The 15,791-nt window shown below is 38.9% G+C and overlaps 1 protein-coding gene across 1 annotated transcript in view; it reads right to left on the minus strand.

Moving 5' to 3' along the window:
• Positions 1-7,125, minus strand: part of mmrn2a (multimerin 2a) — a 31,653-nt gene extending 24,528 nt beyond the window's left edge. The window contains 2 exon segments of the mRNA XM_062995397.1: positions 4,148-4,490; positions 7,107-7,125. Of these exon segments, the coding sequence (XP_062851467.1) occupies positions 4,148-4,490; positions 7,107-7,125 (362 nt within the window).
• Positions 7,126-15,791: the final 8,666 nt, after the last annotated feature.

Raw genomic sequence — 15,791 nt, forward strand, 5'->3', positions numbered from 1 at the left:
AGGGACAATAACGAACGGTTACCTCGACCTTGCAGTCTACACACCCGAATGGCGCATGCCACCAGGGGATACCGTTTTACCTAGGAAAGGAGCGTGGACGAGCAGCCACATAAGATCAGGGAAACAAACAAAAGGTGCGACACCCGCCGCTGTGCAGAGCTGGCTTAAATAGCCAGCTTGACAGCTGCGGGTGATCAGCCCTAATTGGTCCTCCTGCCACTTAAGGCCTTTGTTTGCCTTGCTCTGTAAGACCTACTTCGCTGGGAACTCGGGGTGCATTCACCAGCTACCGTAGGTCTCCTAATAGTAGATAAACAGATTACTACAGTCAGTAATTGTAGAACTTCAAAGTGCTTCTATATGGTAAGTGAAGCCGATAAAATGGACAATGTGTGTAGAAACAAGGAGGTGGTTTTAATGTTATGGCTGATCGGTGTATAAACAAAACAGTGTTTATACACACTGTTTATGCACACTTAAAAATCACTCGATTTTAAACATCCATTTAGCTGCTTTTCCATGCAGACTTTTTTTTAAACCTTCCTTAAACCCAACCCAACTCTGACCAGAATTAAACCATTATAAAAAATAAAAATAAAAATCCTGACATACTGTGACTGTCTGTGGGTAGTTTTGCAAGGTTTTTCTTCCTGGTATTCCTGTTCTCTCCCAAATTTCAAATGGGGAAAGACACAAAAGCTGGATTGGCTAAGTTTAAAACAATTGATGATGTTTTTAATGCATTAGGAGGGTGGATGAACAGAGAAAGGTTCCTTCTTGAGGATTTTTTGGGTCACCAACTCTACCAACTCTAACATCTACACATAGATCAGATTAACATCTATCTAACTTTATTAAAATCATGCTTAATGCTTTTATTCTGGCAAAATGGAAGACACACAAAAGTACTAAACTGTGTTTGGGTAAGGAAAGAAAATGTAATAACATTTAATTTTTTAATAAACACCTAAATTATAATATTAGATTAAATTTATTTCCAGTGTGAGGTCATATATCACACTGATATATTGCATTACCAAGGGTTCTTATGAAGTGTTTGTACTAATCATTCCCCATTAACTCTGCATGTAATGAACATTCTGTTTGAACACTAGTATTACAGATATTCCTCACTAGCTAATCTTTTGAACATCTAATCGCAGCACTTTAGAACGAGCTCCTTTCAGCGAGGGGCTGCTGTGCTCCAGCGCTCCAGAGAAATTTAGCATGTGGTTTGTGTCCAAGGTAAAATAGTGATAGTGTTCAGGAATCCTGTTCTGTTAAAAATCACAGCATGCCAACAGCTACATGGCTTTGTGTTCAATGGAGACTTGTCTCTTATTTCAACGCAATTAGAATGGATTAGTGTGGATTAGCAGTGGGTAAGAGGAAACAGATGTGCAGTTCTGAAGCTTGGGTTATGCTTTGCTTAAAATGTTTTGGAGAGCCACCGGAAACAAACTTGTTAAAACTGTTTATTAAGTTCTGAACTGTTCGAGACTGTTCTGAAAGCTGTTTAATAGCACCGGTGGCTGAGCGGTTATGGTTTTGGACCATCGATTGGTAGGTTAAGGGGTCAAGCCCCACAACTGTTCAGCAAGATGCTTGGATCACTGTGACCATTGTGCTGCTTTAAATCTGCCAAATTGTAATTGCCCGCCTGCTTTGTAGAGAGGTGGGGGAGACAAATTGCATTATAATAAACACCTGCCAAGGCATGAGGGCAAGCAGAGGGCATGGAGGTGAAGATTTCTTAAATCAGTAGCCTCTGCGATCAACAGTCCTGTCCCAGCGTAACTACCCTTGTGTATGAACCGAGGGTTATAAAGACACGGTTTATGAGCTTGACCTCACAAATGTTATTTTTAGATGGGATAGGCATCTAAAGGCAAACCCAGAATATTTGCTGACGACCTCCAATGAAATGTAAAGGCTCTTGTAGCTGCAGTGGTGGGGTAGCTCCATATTCATGCCCATAGTTTGGGAATAGGATGTCCTCAAGCTCATGGTCAGGCATCCACATACTTTTGGCTTTATAGTATAACAGTATTGATTCATTAGTTGTGCATTACAGATCTGAAAATGGATACAATACCATCTCAGATAGGTTCCACCAATGCCAGTCAGCTTGTTTAAATGGAAGCATAAACAAGTCATAGGGTTTTACATTAGATTTACATTTATGGTAGTTAGCAAACACTTTTATCTAATTGTGACCAAACATATTTTAAGCAATGAGGGTCAAGGGCCTTGCTCAGGGGCCCAAAGGAGGCAACCTGGCAGTGCTGGTACAAGCTTGAACATCAGTAGAGCTGCATATGTGTTCACTCTAGGCTTTGTGGGGGGCACCGGTACTTGTTTGCTGGAACTCTCTGCTTTTGTTTAGGTTCTCTGTCAGCTTGGCAGCAATTACACGATGTAGATGATAACTGAGTGCCTGGGGAGGTCAGTCAGAGTGGTTCCTGCTGATGTTTCTCTCACATGTTTCACATGTTTCTCTTGTTTGGCTCTCATTTCCTCGTTGTTTTTATAACTCTTGCTTTGTGAACTGCTTCTCTGGTTCAAACTGGGTGGCTGTGCACCAAAAATAACGAGCTCTCAGCTCTTAAAAGTCGCAGTAAATCAACGTTTAAGGGCTTGCAGTGTTTTGTAGTTCCGTTCAGGTGAGCGTTTTAGTTTAAATCTGCTAATCCATTCACTCTGAAACCCACTCAGAACACACTGAAGCAAATTAATCCCTCTCGCTCTTTGGTAACGCGCAGGCTTTGTTGTGTTCATGAATCATGTGTTAAAGAATGAATCACAGATACTTTCCAGAGAGCACATACACATGTGACACTTAGTGAAAGCAGCAGTACACGCCTTTATAAACCAGCGTATTTTACTCTATTTTTGTTTTCAATGTGTTTGTTGAATGTAATTATGTGAATGTGAAGTGTTAGTCATTGAGGGAAGAAGATTGCAAAGCTATTATCAGGGAAAAGCGTGGTTTAAAAATATTTATATAGTGTGATATTTATATTTACTGGAATACTTTGTCGGTCACTGCATTTTACAAGCTAGTTCTATTTATTCAGTGCTTTTACTGGCATTCCAAAAGGGGCAAAAAAAACACTTTATGCTCAGTCTTGTCCAAACTTCGTACTGGTACACATTCACACAAAAATGTTAAAATTGTTAGATGAGACAATGTGAGACAAGTAAAATGTGGATTAATTTATTTGGAATATAATAATTTAATATACTTGTTATTTCTCCTCCTTTGAAGCCAATATTTTTGTAGCTTTTTGTAGATTTTTGTAGGTTTTTTTTTTATTGACATACGAGATAAATGGTATAACATTTTAAATACAGTGGTACCTTGTAACTCAACGTCCCCTAAACTAAAAATCTTTGAAACTCCTTCGTCGAGAAATTTGTACCCTTAAACTCAACGTTTCCCTTAAACTCAACGTGTTCAGTTTGTTTTTAAAAAATGTTTAAATTGTATTTCAAATGAACAAAGAACAGCCGCTTTGTTAGGCGCTAGGCTTGAGCGGTGCTGTAAAACATCATCAAAGTGCGAATACGAGATGAATCTGCATTCGAGTAGAATAACTGCAGATTCACTCTGAAAGCTCCACATGTATCTGTGTTTATCTGGATTTTTCTCACTGTTTCACTTTTAAACTTGTGTTACAGCTCGAGTTTCTGAGAAATTGTAAGAATCAGCTTTTTATTTCAGTGTTTTTAATATTATATTTGTGTTATTTTCAGTGTATAAGTGTCAAAAACAACCCCTTTATTTTACATAAGCATAAAATACATCCAAGTCCACAGGACCATGGAACGCATTAACAGGTTTCCCAAACATCCTTATGGAAAAAAATATCTTGAAACTCAACGTCTTTTAAACTCAACGCCTTTTAAACTTAACACCGGTCCCAGAACCAACTGACGTTGCGTTTTAAGGTTTTTTTTGTGTAGCTGACCTTTAAAAATAGATTTGGGTAGGCTGAAATATATTAGTCTCTAAAACTACATTTAGTTTGTTTATTTATTTATTTATTTTTTATGAACTTCTAATAATAACCCAGCTATACAGTAGACAGACTAATAAATGTTTTTTGTACATTCATTTTGTAATAAATGTGGCTTGTACACTTACCCAGTTCGTGCTGGTATGTCTGGGCTTTGTGTCCCAGCAGAAACATGCTCTTCATCATCAGACAGACCCAGTGATGGCTCTGTGTGTGTTGTATCTGCGTGCCCATGCTCATGTGGGTGCTGGATGGTCCCAGAAACATCAGGGCTTTCTGTATGTGCTCCATTGTTGTCATGACTTGTTCCATACAAGTTTCCGTTATTCCAGCCTGCATGATCCGGCACTATTGTAGGCTTTAATCTTTCCTCCTCTTCATTCACCAGGTCAGGGTCCCATCGACTTGTCTTACAGTGTGCTGCCAGCAGCAGGGCCTGCACTATCAGTACCACCCTCAACACAATCATTTCTGTCTATTCTCTACTTTACACACTGCTTGAGCATCTGAGGCCTTAGTGAGAGCACTAGTTGTTTTTTGGAAACTCTCCGCCCCTGTCTTAAAACTCTCCCAGTCACCCTTTAACATTTCTGTACCCCCTCCTCTTCCTGCCTCCTATCAGGAACCTAACGCACTCCTTCATGATTTCCCCCCTCCTCTCCATTGCATAATAGTTTTAAAGTCCTGCAACAATCCTCGGAAATAAACCTCCCACCTACCATCAGCTTCCTGGAAAGGTCACAGCACTAGAAACAATGAGGCCGAACGGCTCTGCGGATCAGTTCCCTCCTGCTTCCACCACGCATGCACGGTGGTCTGTAGGGTCAGTAAGGAAGCAGTCCATTTCTCTTGGCATGTCACTGACATTTCTGTCCACATCGCTTATCCTCAGCTCAGAAAAGGGATGTTAGATTAGAGATAATTAACAAGGGTGTAACGACACACTTAGCTTGTGATTTGACGTAAACGTTTCAGGTTAATTTTAAAGCATTATCGACTATGTGCATTTTTTTAACCGGTTTAAAAGTGTAAACAAAAATTTTAAAAGGAATTCTCTTCTCTCACTAACACATCCCCTCTCTATTGCTGGTATCCCTGTAAAGTGTTCTTCCAAGGCACATAATCTTGGGGTTCTGTTTGACCCTCTCCTGTCATTTTAGCCACATATAGGTTCACTGGCGAAGTCATGATGGTACCCATGTCAATTAAGAATTGCTAACACTTCTGTGGTGCTTTGGCGACTGTTTAAATGTGTATTTCCACCCTTTCTCAATGAAAAGGGTTAGCTGTGTGTGTTCTCTTCCCATCATTACCCTTGGCATGTAAAATCAGTTAAATGGACCTAGGTATTTATCCTGTTGCTCCCTCTGATTGCATCTGATTGCACATACTAAAGTTTTTATAGCAGCAAAAATGAGAGATGAGAAGCAGTGATGGTGGACATTTAGTTTTAGAATGACTGTTTTGATTAAAGCTCTATAGTTCTTTGTTGATAGAGAATTTGTTTCCCACAGATCTCCATCCTATCAGCTCGCAGAGCGTTAAGAATATTGAACAGTATGAAATGCTGTGTATTTTGGCATCTCTTGTACGTTCCTGTTGAGAAATATACACAAACAGGTCAGACTGTGTTTATTTTTCATTTGGGAGACAGTGTGTTGCACAGTAAAGTAACTTCCTAGAGATAATTTATCAAAATTAAAGCATTTCCATGAAAATATTACTTTCTAACCTATTCTTTGTCACATGCATCTGTTGTGAATGAGTAGAAACCCAATGACAATTAAATTCCATTCCAATCATTGTCTTAAAATCTCAGTTGATTTCAAGCTTTTATTTTATTCTGCTAAATATTCTAAAAATGAGTGTTTAATAACACCACAGTGGATCTGGTCCGCATACCAGGCACAGTCTGTACACCGGATTCCCTTCCTGACACAACCCTACATATTTTATCTGGGCTTGGGACTGGCACTGAGAGCACACTGACAAGTGTACCTCCCAATGGCTATGTTCCCCCCAAACCCCTCCATCCCAACCCCCGCCCCAGCACCAGACAATAGCCAATCGTGTCCGTGCAGATGCCTGACTGGCCAATAGCAGAGATTCAAATCCTAGATCCCCGAATCTCAGCAGTAGTGGTAGTGGGCTAGCGTATTTTACCCCCAAGCAGCAAACTATGACAAATCAATCATACTGCATAATCTGCATTTATGCATTATGAAGGAAAACAAGCATGCTTGTGTGCTCAGTGTAAACAGAGTGTATTAATAACCAGTCCAACAAGTAAAAAAGTTAGAGCAATCAAGAACTAGTGCTTGCCTTGGGTGTGATGCAGCATATTTAACTTTGCTCTGTGTCAGCACACGTTTGGCCTAGCGGAGCTCTGATCACTGAAATATTTAGGAGACTAACAGTATCTCTCTTCACTGAATGAACAGTGACTTTGTTTCCCAGTCAGAGCTGCATGCAATTTTGAGCCAAAATGCTTTGTTTTCAAATAAAAATTTCATTAAGACCTATTTAAAATACATATGTATATATTTATTAAACAAAGTAAAACATCAGCTGTTACTCCACAATACTTGATTCAGACTGGACGGATAGTTAAAGTACCATCACTTTTGACGTCACATTACTGTTTACATTCACTATATGGCCTGAAGTATGTGGGAAATCTGAACTTGTCAATCACTGCACCACTTATAGCTCCACTGATCCTTAAAATACTGATTCTATCAACTGATTTACATTCAGAACTTGTTAGAGTTCTCAGTAGTTTTGTTTTTTCCTTGACAAATGCTGTGTTTACAGTCTGAGTGGTATTTATGAGGCTCCACATGTTGAGCTACTACAGTAGGTATTATACACAGTGAACAGCAGGAGGCAGTACTATCATACACAGCATGCATACAGAAACACACACACACACACACACACACGGGGAGAGAGAGAGAGAGAAAGGCGGACACACATACAGAGGCAGAGAGAGAGAGAGAGAGAGAAAGAGAGAAAACAAGGTTGTTTTAATGGTTTCCCTGTGAGATTAAAGTGTTGTCAGTCTAAACCAGGACATCAACAGTACACAAGCTTTTAAAGACCACATTTATGGCCCAAAACAGATGCGATAAAAACAACACAAACAAAAACAATACATTTTGGGTGGCCGTGAATCCTCTGTTAAAAAAAACTACCAAATGTTCGGCCACACTATTCTAACCTATACAGTCTTTTCAGTCATTCTCCTCTCTCTCTCTCTCTCTCTCTCTCTCTCTCTCTCTCTCTCTCTGTGTGTGTGTGTGTGTGTGTGTGTGTGTGTGTGTGTGTTGTGTGTGTGTGTAGGAACTGCTGCATCACATCAGTGATAAGGAACAGAGCAGCAGCTTGCTTTACAACATTGGTGCACAGCTCAGTGCCCAAACACAAATGTACATTCACAGTTAAAAATGCAACTTTAAACACATCTTGCAAAGACTTTTATGGCCACTTAATTTAGAACTAAGACCTGTTGGAAAAATAATAACTTCAGAAATGCACACATGAGCACATTCAGAAAACTAAAAACAGTCCAGTGGATTTTTATGACAGCTAATTTATCATTTTATTCTATGAGTATGAAAAAAATTTGTAAAAGCATTTAGACTAATTGTATTAAGATTGTATAACATAGTTGAATGGTTTTGAAGCCATTTGTCCATATTCTAGCCCGTACCACCACATACATATACACAGCCATGGTGAGACTACTTATTGAACCCATTAGAAATTACCAATCTAACACCCACTGAAGGTCTCATCTGCCTCATACTGCCCTCTTTCCCCAGTGCCCTCTCTTTAGAAAATCAAACTATGCTAACCCTCTCTTAGTACCAGTGTTCAGCTTTATTTTACATACACACATCATGGTTTAAAGTCTGAACCTACCAAGGTCACAGAGGAGACACAAGCAAGAGAATGCCAAGAGAACCAACTTAAAGCCTGGCTGTAATGTTATGTGTGTGTAATGCGTGTGGAAAATTGACACTAAAATCAATAAATCCATAAAAAAGTCTTCAATCAACATTTCCAGGTCACTGACTGAAGGACATTGGGTTAATACATCAAAGAAGTGTCACTGAGAAGAACCACATCAATATTTCCTAAATGAGTAGGATTTAGATGCAGTCCTAAACAAGATGTGAGTGAAACCACAGGCTGGGCAAAAAGTCCCTGCATAGAAATACAACAAATAACTGTGGAACTGTGTAGCTAATCTAACGCTGGAGTCTTATAGACTAAATTAAATAGTTTATTCTTCTTTATTTCTTTATTAGTATTCCAAAAAGGAGGCACAGTTCCATTCTAATGAGCTATGATTAAATTAGTGATAATTAGAATGCAGAGCCCATTAAGGAACTGACTTGACAAACTACAGTGATTGGCAATAGTTTAATGCTAAAATACTGGGAGTAGTTTTGTAGATTGTCTTAGAAAATTCAGCCAAACTGTAGTCATAATTGTAGACACGCTAGCACAAAAGAGCTGAAATTTCGAACTCGTAGTTTCAAATCTCAGCTCTGCTATACGGCAGGCTGGGCGGCTACATGAACCACGATTGGCTGTTGTTCATACAGAGTGGGTGCCGGAGGGGCACTCTTCATAACTGATGCAATTATGACCTCTGCTGGCTGATCAGGGTGTGGCTCTCCGTACACAAAGCTGATCCGTATGTGGCTCTCCTCATTCAAAGTGGAGGTCAACATCAGTAGAGGAGAAGCATAATGCAGCTGGGTAATTGGATATGCTAAAAGTCAGGAAAGAGGGAAGAAATTGCATAAACAAAATAATAAAAAAGAATATGACAATGCTAATTAAACTACAATACTGAAATGTCATTTGTATATACTGTACATGTGACTTAAGAGCCTGCTGTTAGCACTGCAGTAGAACAAAGGGTGTTTCCAAAAAGCATAATCAATAACATCTATAATAATGGGGTATTTTAATAGAGGTAAAGGTAATAGAGATGTTTCTTGGCTAGATCAACATACTGAATAATTTATTGTTCAGTATAGGCTACTTTTAATGGCTTATAATAACCATTTTAGGGTACTTTAACATTTACTGACATCTAGTTCTTTCCATAATGCTCTGTTCATCAGCTTTCCTGCATCAAGCCTGAGCTGAGGCTTCTTCCAAAACCAAAACCTGACTTCCAAACTCAGTCTGTGCCTATCAGCCCTGGACTGCTGCTGGGTTGCTCAAAACACTGCTAAAGCTCAAATACCAATCAGGCAAGACTACTCTGTGTTTGTTTTGCTTTTACTGTGTCCTAGCAACAGGTAAGTAAATGGTTTGGTGAGAGTTTGGTATGTTCAGTTTTTCTTAGCAACAAGTCACAGTAAAGTACAAGTTAAGAAATGTGTTTCTCGTTGCTAATATTTCTCAATGTTTAAGTCTACATGAATGTCTTCAGAAATCAGTCTGAAATGAAATGATTCCCTGATGGTTTGTTAGAGGCGTGACATGTGAGGCTATTTTAGCAGCGAATCAGTGTCACATGGGTGAGACTAGTAACACTGTGGCTGGTGATAAAAGCCAGGCTGAGACATTTCTCACTGGTGTTGAAAAAGCTTTATGCTGACGCCAGTTCAGAGGTCAGGAGTTGGTCTAGTGTTTGACTAAGTCTTGGTCCACACTAAAACACAGGTAGACCTGATAACACATCTGATTTGGTTTTCCATCCACTCACAAATTCAAAGTCCAAAAATGCAGTATGTAGAGTATGCAAAATAACTACTTACTGCACTTTTAGGGGCAGGGGGTTTCTGAGTGGCCCAGTTGGTCCTGATCTGCCTTCTGCCAACCTCTGACCACCTATTTGTACTATGGCATTCTCTGCATCCTAGCAATAAAAGAAACACACAAAGTTACTTTATGGGCCTTTTACATAGAGGAATGGAGTAAGTCATATGCTACCCTGGTAGCCTGTTATTAAAAAAGTCCTTTTGGTTTTATCATTAAATAAAATTCAAATACTGAACACAAGGGAAAGTAAAAAATTCTGACATGCTTTTAGGTTGTCAAACTAGCTAATATATACATGATCTGTAGGTACGACAACAACACTCCCTTTTGGCCTTTTGCTGCCAAAACAGCCCTGCAACTGTGATGCTCTGTGTATTCTGACACCTTTCTATCAGAACCAGCATTAACTTCTTCAGTCTGTTGGCTCGGACCACACGGGCCAGCTTTCACTCCCCACGTGCATCAATGAGCCTTGGTCGCCCATGACCCTGTCGCCGGTTTACCACTGTTCCTTCCTTGGACCACTTTTGATAGATACTGACCACTGCAGACCGGGAACACCCCACAAGAGCTTCAGTTTTGGAGATGCTCTGTCCCAGTCGTCTAGCCATCACAATTTGGCCCTTGTCAAACTCGCTCAAATCCTCACGCTCGTCCATTTTTCCTGCTTCTAACACACCAAGCTTTGAGGATAAAATGTTCACTTGCTGCCTAATATATCCCACCCACTAACAGTTGCTGTGATGTCACCTGTCAGTGCTCATAATGTTATGCCTGGTCAGTGTATATTTACTTAAGCTAAAGGCTAGTTTAACTAGCTAGTTTTAATCTAATGCATGTTACTGCCACATTGTATTTATGGCAGTTTGAATGCAGGTTTTAAATAAAATTAAAAAATTTAAATCATTATGTCAAAGATGTTTTTTTAAATTATATTATGTATTATGATATTGTGTAAAAAAAATCATCATTAAACATTCAGTATGTGTTTCCAATAATAGACTCTGGATCCACGGTAAATACTTAGTCAGTAGGTAAATATTCTTTTCAAACAGGCATGTGAGTGTGACACATGATTGGAATGTCAGGGCAGGTCCTTGCATCTGCTTACATGCGTTACCTGAGTCCTCCCTGTAGTTACGCAGGCATGCAGTGGAGCTGCAGTAAGTCACCCCACCCTTCTGCATGCACATAATCAACCAGTCTTGTTAATACCTGGCTAACACAGTGTTTTTTGTCAGTCACACATAGTTTTTTTAATTAAATAAGAATTAGTGTTGTGTGTTGTTGGATTGGCTAATTCACAGTTTATGATGAAATGGTTCAAAGGAGAAAATGCTGCATTTACTTGCCCTGCCACAAAACTGTCTTTAGTCCAGTGTCACAGATGTACAGAGGAAGGAAGCTGTTTGCTTTAGGGAATTACCTTGTCACTATTTACTTTGTAATTTTACTTTATTATCTGATTGTTTTATTTTATTTTATTTATTATTTTTTTTACGCATTTTCTCCCCATTTTCCTCCCGATTTAGCACACTCAATTTTGTCTTCTGCTGCTACCAGAGATACCAGATTGCATCCAAGGAGAGCATGTCGCTGTACACGCCTCTTTCCGACACCTGTACAGCCCTCCTCTTCTCGCCCCTGCATTCTGCACAGGCGTCTCTTCCGCCAATCAGGGTCCTTACACAGCGTATGAAGACCCACCCACCCACACATAGTCCGGCCCCCACCCTGCAGATACGGTGGCCAATTAGTATCTGCTGCAGGCACTGCCAATTATGCCCGCTAGATGGCGCCCAGCCGACCGGAGGCAACACCGAGTTTCAAACCGAGGAGTTCAGAAACTCGGCACTGCTGCGCCACCTGGCTGCCATTATCTGATTATTTTTTATTAAAAGCTAAAATTAAGCTGCAATTTAAATTGAAATTAAAACATTTAAATCTAAATTAAGTAATCATGGCTTGCAATAGTCTCAGCTCATAATTGACACCCATTTTAATTCATTTTAATGCACGAAATTTAATTCACACAAATGAACACACAGTGACTGTGATGATGCTATTGGCAGTGCAATGACTTTTCTAGATTGTTGTAGGAGAACTGATTGGTTTTGTGCTGGTATTGATATTTTCATGAGCTTTTAGTGTAAGTCAATAAGGAAACCACTGCCAATCCATTAGCTATTAGTTTTTTTTCTCTGATTTAGTAAGCACTCACAGACTACTTCCCATCTGATGAACTTTATAATGAGATTTATGTTTTTCTGTATTTTTCAGACTGTCCCATACCAGGCATGTTCTGATCATGTACTGAGTACTGATATAGAGACACTTTAAAACACTGGATCATACACTGAAGCAAAGTCATATTGTATTTGACATTTTCATGAAAATATATTTATAATAAAATAGAGAAAACAAATAAAATCACATAATTTATTGGCGTTTTTTTTTTTTTTTAAACATAATAGTGTCATGAGGCCAGGCCTTACTGTTACTGATAACGCCTGCTGCATTGACATTCATGAATAACTTAGGGTCTTCTGTGTGCTTAACATGCTAGTGCTAATTGATCCACCTCTTTGCTAAAATCTAAAGAGCGAGGGCTGGTATTTTAGCAGGAAACAATTTATGTTTATTATTCCTGAAGATCTGCTTTTCAGCTTTTAAATTTTAATTATTTACTTGTTATTTAAATAATATTTACTTTTTTATTAGCTTTTTCTCTATCATTCCAGTGGGTTTCATATTTTTAGACCACAGTTTTCTGTAAACAGATATTAAGACAGACCTGCATTCATTATATTTAGCTTCAGTTGATCTAGCTGCGTGTCTTGGACTTGTGGGAGGAAAACCAGAGCACCCGGAGAAAACCCACACAGACATGGGGAGAACATGCAAACTTCATACAGAAAGGACCCTGGCTTCCCAGGTGGGGAATCAAACCCAGGCCCTTCTTGCTGTGAAGTGACAGCATTACCCTCTGTTCCATCGTGCCACCCTAAATAAAAGGCAAAATAAATGTAACAATTTTATCATCCTTCAGTTCAGTGTTTGGTAGAATGAAGTCTAATGTGCTCAGTAGGTTCACTCGGATACAATGGGGTCATGTCATGTTGTAATAGATGCCGAATTAAACTGGCAGCCAGTGCAGAGTTCTTAGAATAGGATTACTATCATCAAACCTTCTAGGTCTAGATAGCACTTGAGATGCTGCATTTGGAACCAGCTGGACCAGAGCATCCAATTAAAGAAGCATCCAATCATCTAACCTTAAAGTTTTAAATACAGACCAGTGACCAGTGTCATTACCAGTAAGTATGTTTCTTCTCTTAACAAAATTACAATGATTTAACAAGTGACTTTAATAATAATAATAATAGCAATAAACTAGCACACCAGCGCCGAGATTCTGAACTTCTTAGTTTGAAACTCGGCGTTGCCACAGGTCGGCTGGGCACCATCTAGCGGGAATAATTGGCAGTGCCTGCAGGGAGGGGTGACCGGACTATGTGGGCGGGGTCTTCAAACGCTGTGTAAGGACCCTGATTGGCGGATAGAGACGTCTGTGCAGAGTACATGGGTGGAAAAGGGTTCCGTTAAGGGCTGTGCGCGGGTCGGAGGAGGCATGAGCAGCAATGCACCCTCCTCAATTGCAAAAATTCAGGGATCCTCAGCAGCAGAAGACAAATTGACTACACTAAATTGGGAGAAAAGCCCATAAAATATTAAAAAAACAAAAAAATAATAATAACAATGGCTAGAATAAAATTTGTTACTTTGATTCCGACATTTTGTCCACACTCTTATTTATTATTTCCTTTATGTTAGTGGCTTTTTGGCCATTGTATTGATCTAGCTTAGTTAAGATGCAGGGCTTCACTACTGAGGCGTGAGCCATCTTGTTACACACAGTTTATGTCCTTTTGTGAATGTAATTGGCCAACGAGCTACAAAAGACCAGGACATGAGCTTTATTATTTACCTAAATAGAGCGAAATGAAAAACACTTAAGGGTTTGTTACATAAATAGATGTGCCTAGGAAACTTAGAAAACCTTTTATGAATTGTGGTTTAATCTTTAAATCCATTTAGTGCTTGTGTCAGTCCCAGATCTTCTGTGCAAGTAAAAATAAACATTTGTCTTGATGATTATTATTGATGGGTGTTTTATTAGGTATATCACATGAGGTGCACATGGCAATAATTTTCACAATGCTTGGTTAAATTCCTGTAAGGACCATGCTGATGAGCCCAGGGTCTCTGTTTCTGCTTCATCCATGCAGGATGCAGGATCAGCTTACATTTTCTCATTGTCCTGATGAATGCAGCACTCTATATATAGTCACATACTGGCTCTCTTCCAGTTTGCTTGAACAGGGTGTGGTACTGGCTTGGACACTTAGTTCAAGGACTGATCTGCTGAGTCAGGATGGAAACATCAGAGACCAGAGTGTTTAGATAAGTGCCAGTATGTTTAATACAATGCAAAGATGCTCTTTTAGAATTGTGAAAATGTATAGTGTTGAATTATTGCAGAAATAAAAAGATGAAAGCAGAAAGTATACATTTATTTAGCATTAACGTGCCATCATCCTTGCAATTAAAAGCAGCAATGTGATATGTAGCTTGATACTGGCTAATTAGGAGTGCTTGCAATGTACACTACAAGGCCAAAAGTATTTGGACACCTGACTAAGAGCTTGTTGGACATCCAATTTCAAAAATAAACAGTATTAAACTACAGTGTGATCTTTTCAGCTGTAACAACAGCTGTGGGAATTTGTGCTTACTCAATAGAGCGTTTGTATGGCTGGTTATGGATGTTAATCAAGAAATCCTTAATTGATGTTCCAGTTCTTTTCAAAGCTGTTCAGTGGGGCTGAGGTTTGAACCGAGTTTTTCTTCATGTCTGTAGATCTTGCTTTGTGCACACAGCCTTCCCTAAACTGTTGCTGCAAAGTTGATAGCCTGTCGTTTCTCTTACATAATTAATTTAGTACACCGGTTAGCAATTGTTGTTGCTAAAACATATAAATGTAATAATTAGAAGGGGCGTCTCAATACTATTGTCCATGTAGTTTATGTCAGGTCAAGTTTAGATTAAACAACTGATGGGTGGTCATTCTGTAAAGAGTAGCAGGAGAGCTGAGCCTTATAAATGCTGGACTTCATTCATAATTAATGAGTGGTGGGAATCACACCCATATTTATCATTTCTGTATCAGAACATCTTTGACTGAATTATTAAAACACTAATTTTAGTCTTGGAAATTCACACATTTCTAGAGATTTATTAAATTGAGTTTTTATGGAATTGAGCTTCAGGGTAAAATATATACATACACCAACTGTAATGATTAATGTAGTGGTGTAAGTACTATAATATTATTTAACCTTGTGGCATAGCCTCCTAATTTCTCTGTAGGGATTATGATCAATACAGCTGGAATGTTCTCCAGTGACTTTATTTATCCTCCCCATTAGAACATACAGTGGCACACGAGTGGTCTTTGCAGTAGAAAACACAAACTGTCACCTCCAAGAACTACCAAAAACAGCTCTATAGTAGAATATTAAGAATATTTCTGTGAAGTGCTTCAACTTCACATCTTTATTAGATATAAATGTCCTTATTTATTGGTTTTAATAACGATTAACATTTATGAGTACTGTATTATCACAGGGAGGGAATTCAAGAAGATTTATTGAGATATCGGGGAGACCTATGTTACCACAGCAATACGGTTTATACTGGGTAATTATCACAGATATGCATGTAAATCAAATAACATAATAGAAATTAAGAAAAGAGAATAAAGTCACACACAAGATGTAAATCATTCAAATTTTAAATTCTTAATAATATAAAATGGGTAAATGTTATATGAAGATGATTGGATTCAGAAATGTTGTTTTTTTGGTCTGATGGCAGGGGTGAAGAAATCGGACTACAAACTAAATAATCTCTTAATTCTCACC

Source organism: Trichomycterus rosablanca, chromosome 5 (assembly GCF_030014385.1).
Source record: "Trichomycterus rosablanca isolate fTriRos1 chromosome 5, fTriRos1.hap1, whole genome shotgun sequence".
NCBI lineage: Eukaryota > Metazoa > Chordata > Actinopteri > Siluriformes > Trichomycteridae > Trichomycterus > Trichomycterus rosablanca.